The sequence below is a fragment of the Ascaphus truei genome, chromosome 2, assembly GCF_040206685.1.
Source record: "Ascaphus truei isolate aAscTru1 chromosome 2, aAscTru1.hap1, whole genome shotgun sequence".
In the NCBI taxonomy this organism is placed as follows: Eukaryota; Metazoa; Chordata; class Amphibia; order Anura; family Ascaphidae; genus Ascaphus; species Ascaphus truei.
In genome coordinates, this window is record NC_134484.1 from 80,723,032 (window position 1) to 80,728,459 (window position 5,428).

General features: G+C 42.2%; 1 protein-coding gene across 2 annotated transcripts in view; it reads right to left on the reverse strand.

Moving 5' to 3' along the window:
- Positions 1-4,030, reverse strand: part of LOC142481919 (carbonic anhydrase 3-like) — a 38,534-nt gene extending 34,504 nt beyond the window's left edge. Inside the window, exons 1-2 of one of the 2 annotated variants that reach the window (XM_075582986.1) lie at positions 3,788-4,030; positions 1,415-1,612 (exon numbers count right to left, since the gene is read on the reverse strand). In XM_075582986.1, coding sequence (XP_075439101.1) covers positions 1,415-1,612; positions 3,788-3,827 — 238 coding nt within the window. In that variant the 5' untranslated portion in view covers positions 3,828-4,030. The remainder of the gene's footprint in view (positions 1-1,414; positions 1,613-3,787) is intronic. The other variant, XM_075582985.1, reaches the window with a different exon arrangement.
- Positions 4,031-5,428: the final 1,398 nt, after the last annotated feature.

Below are 5,428 nucleotides of genomic sequence, written 5' to 3' on the forward strand. Positions count from 1 at the left end.
TCTCACCCTCCCTCCCTCCCTGTCTCACCCTCCCTCCGTCCCTGCCTCCCTGTCTCACCCTCCCTCCCTCCCTGTCTCACCCTCCTTCCCTCCCTGTCCCACCCTCCCTCCCTCCCTGTCTCACCCTCCCTCCCTCCCTCCCTGTCTCACCCTCCCTCCCTCCCTGTCTCACCCTCCCTCCCTTCCTGTCTCACCCTCCCTCCCTGTCTCACCCTCCCTCCCTCCCTGTCTCACCCTCCCTCCCTCCCTGTCTCACCCTCCCTCCCTCCCTGTCTCACCCTTCCTCCCTGTCTAATCCTCCCTCCCTCTCTGTCTCTCCCTCCGTCCCTGTCTCACCCTCCCTCCCTGTCTCACCCTCCCTGTCTCACCCTCCCTGTCTCTCCCTCCCTGTCTCACCCTCCCTGTCTCACCCTCCCTGTCTCTCCCTCCCTGTCTCTCCCTCCCTGTCTCTCCCTCCCTGTCTCCCTCCCTCCCTGTCTCCCTCCCTCGCCCTCCCTCCCTCCCTCCCTCGCCCTCCCGCCCTGTCTGTCTCCCTCCCTCGCCCTCCCTCCCTCTCGCTCCCTCCCTCTCCCTCCCTGTCTCCCTCCCTCGCCCTCCCTTCCTGTCTGTCTCCCTCCCTCCCTCGCCCTCCCTTCCTCGCCCTCCCTCCCTGTCTGTCTGTCTTCCTCGCCCTCCCTTCCTGTCTGCCTCCCTCGCCCTTCCTTCCTGTCTGTCTCCCTCCCTCGCCCTCCCTTCCTGTCTGTCTCCCTGTCTCCCTCCCTCCCTCGCCCTCCCTTCCTGTCTTCCTCCCTCGCTCTCCCTCCCTGTCTCCCTCCATCCCTGTCTCCCTCCCTCACCCTCCCTCCCTGTCTCCCTCACCCTCTGTCTTATCTTAACTGCTGTATACCTACACCGAAGTAACCTACTCTGCTTTCTTCCAGATCTGACTCAAATTTCACGCGGGAGACATCGGAAGACAGGTAAGGAACACCTCCCCTCCAGTATAGTACCTTGAGGAACTGCGAATCAGGTAAGATCCCAGGCGGGATTGCTTCTTTTAGAAATTGTGAAGATGGGGCATCCAGACACTGGTTAATGGGTTCAGAATCATTCACATCTGGGGGTTTTTTTGTTCGATTATTGAGGTGTACACACACACACACACACACTCTCTCTAATGGTAGTAAAGTATAAGTGTACTACAATAAATAAACTGTTATATATATTTACAAAAAAAAAATGTGTCCCGGTTTTTCATTTTCAAAATCTGGTCACCCTACCTATAATGCACAGATCAGTACTGTATGTGCATGTATGAAATGTTTCAAGTGCATATCCCATAAGGTTATGATTTACTTTTCATACAGCAATGTATCATGCAAAGAACACTTTGCCTTCAGATAATGTATGTTTATAAAGCACAATGGAAGGTCACCTGATTTGTCAGTAGAATCATCAAATACCACCCTACAAGTGGTTCCATCGTTGACAATAGTTAATGATGTTGATGGGTGGTAGGTGGATTTCCAGGGTCGCAAAGTACCATCATGTTTTATATACCTAGTGTGGAGTTCAATAGGGGACTGATGGTCTCCTCTTGCAGATGGAAAAAAATCAGTCCACTGATCTGGCCCTAAAAATAAAAAAGCATCATAATACCCAATATCGGTGTAATCATTTGCAATTAACATAACAGGCCTGCCTATCACAAGGATGTAAGTAAGGAATAGGATATCACTTAAATAAAAGGTATACAAGTATTTTTGCTTGGTAACAAATGTTATAATATCCACACATCTCTCCCAAACTATCACACTATCACAATGCAAACTAATATTATAAATAATCAATAATATGTCTAATAAACTGGAGAAAAAAAAACTTTTTGGAACCAAATTGTTCCTGCCCAATGTATTAAAGTGTACAGAGCTTTGAAGCCTCACATACTTCTTTTTCACATGTAGTATACACTGTATATGTATTATGACACCTGTGACACATAAGACTGAGACTCTGTGTTTTTGAAACCCTGTACATGTTATTACATCAATGAGATTTTTTTTCTTTTTACCAGTAAAAGTTATCATAACTTAAGAGAAATATAAAAAGTTAAAAAAAATAATTCTATTAAAATTACTTTTATTATTGGAGTTATCATAAATTATAATTGCTACCAAACCCTGTGATGTGAAAATGAGTAGTGACATAAAAGTTGAAAACGTTATTTCCAGCAATTCCAATTATCTTTAATAAAAGGGCATGTAAAGTTCTTAAAGGAATTTAATAACATTAATATGAAAAGCCCAATTCAAGGGAAGCCTGGTCTAAATAAACATTCACCTAGCATGTGATAAAATGCAAGTCAAACAAGGGGTTGTCCTAGATAAGGCATTCACTACAAAATTATTAACACGCTTATTCCGGGTGTTATGGGCAATTGTGAATTTGCTAATTACTGTATACTGAGATAAGTGGCAAACATATTCATGACGCTGATCAAAATGAAATCTAAAATGATATGATTGATAGCGTTGTTTTATCCTACATGGTAATTTCAAACTCCGGAAGAGAGTCTTGAATGCATTACAATTCCGCTTCTTAAGAAGCAGCACACACCAATCTCTTCTCCTATACTACTATAGGTGTTTTTTATGGCAAGCATGAGCAATGGGATAGGTTTGTGCTCAAGGTCCTTACTCTATAGCAGTGATTCTGGGGTTCTGTGAAGCAGTCTCAGGGGTTCCGCCTACGGACCATGGACTCTCAATTACACGCCCGCTCGCTCTCAGGACTGCAGGGTCGGAGCACGCTCTAGCAGTGTGACCCGGCACTTCTGGTGCCTGCTGCTAGCTAGAGCGAGCGCGTGCAGTCCTGCCTGCTCTGCTGTTCTGCTGCCTGCCGCCACCTCCTCCACCGGCAACCGCAGGATTCCAACCTCTCCTCCCGCCTGAGTTAGTCATTTGGGGGGGGGGGAGATGATGTGAGATCCATGGTGGCAGAGGGTGATGTGAAATGCAGAAGGGATGGGTGATGTGAGATACAGAGGGAGGGTGATGTGAGATTATGCAGGGGGGGAGGGTGATGTGAGATGCAGGGGGGGAGAGTGATGTGAGATGTTGGGGGTGATGTGAGATGGAGGGGGAGGGGGAGTGAGGAAAAGAGGGAGTAAGAGTGAGACGCAGGGGATAAATAAGTGCAAAGCGGAAGGGACAGAGTGAGTGAGATGGAGGGGAGAGAAATACATGGGTCGAGGGTGGGAAATAGAGGGGGCTTGTGAGGTGTGAATTTTGTGATTTACCCCTGTCGAACTTAATATGTGTCAGCCAGATAGGGGTTCCCCAAGATTTTTCGAAATGCTTCAAGGGTTCCTTCAAACAAAAAAGGTTGGGAATCACTGCTCTATAGTTACGTGTGTAACACAAGTCAGTGTTCATAATCCAGTCTTGGCTTTTGAAAGGTTGTAATAAAGCAGGCTAAAGTGTTAAGGGCATTCCACACAGAGAATAAAATAGAAGTAATACCCTTGTTGAGATTAGGTTCATGTAACTAAACGTACACACAAACATTTTCATTTAAATGTCCCCATTAATCAGACAAAAAAAGTATTTAATAATGGGATACATTATATAATAAATTGGAAAAATGTATTTAGACAAACAGTTTGTATGTATAAAAATTACCTTAAATGTGCATAACATATTCCATTGTACAATGATGTATTATTTTCTCTCAACATTTAAATTTATGGTACAATCTACAGTACTAAAATCCCAATGTCTTATCATCTATAACAAATCTATATACTCACCATTGTGGCTGGCATATCCCCAATCATGTCTCCGGGACATCCTTATAACTTTTGATGTTCTTACTTGATCTTTGTCACCTCTTCTTGCAGGATGGGAATCTCACACTATCTGTGTATAAACTCCTTCGCCTGGGTTTTATAGACTCCTATTAAATTGCTACCCCTATCAAACTGAGATTGTTTTGTATCCTGCCTTCTCTGGGGTTTAGAATGAGGTACATAACACAGATTAACATGCTCATTTCTCCTTTGGGACACTGATCTAAATGTTGTTATCATGCAGAAATAATACTAATCCGATCACAAGCAGATGACAAGAGCCAACAATAAACAGGCACGAAACACTGTAGTACTGACAGTAATTGAATCTTCTCAGATGGTGCGATGATGTAAGTCACCCTAGCACTTAATATTGTAAATGCTTGTCGCATGTGGGATTATAGATTCAGCATAAAGTATCATTACAAGAAGTTAAATGCTGAAATAGAAATGAATGCTTCAGTTACAATGTATGTAGTTTAATCTTCCCCAAAATTTAATTTTGTGACAATTTGTTTAATAGAAGAGATTGGAACATATTGTGAAGCACTAATATGTGTTTACATAAATAATAGAAATTCTAATAAAATACTTTATTTGACATAAACACCACTACTGAATGAAGCACCCATACTACTGTACTTATATACAGTAATGTAGGCGATATTGATGTAGAAACATCATTTTTACTAGTACAACCGTATCTAAATACTAATTTAAAATTCAGCAATGCGAATTGCATCTTTTTAATAGCTACTGCATTCTCTCCTTATTTTGTCACTAACTCCCATGTTTCCCTTACACAACCATATGTATTATATATTCCATGCATTTAAATATTAGCTTAAAAAATAAGCATTCAGGTTTACAGGTATAGCTATTTCTGAAAGAAGGATTGTGAAATATTAATTAGACATTATAGTGACAGTGCTACAGTACATACAGTAGCTGAGTGTTTTCAATTAATTGCAACTTCAGTTCGTACGAGTATATTTTTTACTCAGATATTTTGATACATACCACAATCTTGTATTTTGGGCTCTGCAGATTAAAATATGAATGGAAATAGTACGTGCAAGCATTTCCTAAATTTAAACATCATTTATTAGTCTATGTTCAAGGTCTCAGTAATGTAATGTTGCTGTTTACAAATTGGATATATGTTAAGCTACAGCATGGATTCCATTGGGCTTCTAAATGATCCAGGTTTTGCACCCAGGAGTTGTTCAGTGAGGTAATGTCCCAGACTTGTTGGCACCTCTGCATTTTACAGGGATGATTTCTACAAACAAGCACATTTCTATGTTTGGTGACATAAACCAGCTGGTATTATCTTAACTAGGAACAAACTTATCAGATCATTGATTTAGTTAAGTGTAGCTTTGCGATGGGATTCGAATGATTAAAGTTCTATTGCCAAACTGGTACTTTACCAGGCATACCTGCATCATGTGGATTTCATGTAATTCCTCTAAAATACACCATTCTAGTTTTGAGAGCAGCTGTTTAATGGTCTGCTTTGAAAGGGTTTTGCAGGACAACCCATGTGCTAATATAAATGTCAGATTTTAACAGATGAAGGCAGGGGATCAGGAGTGCACT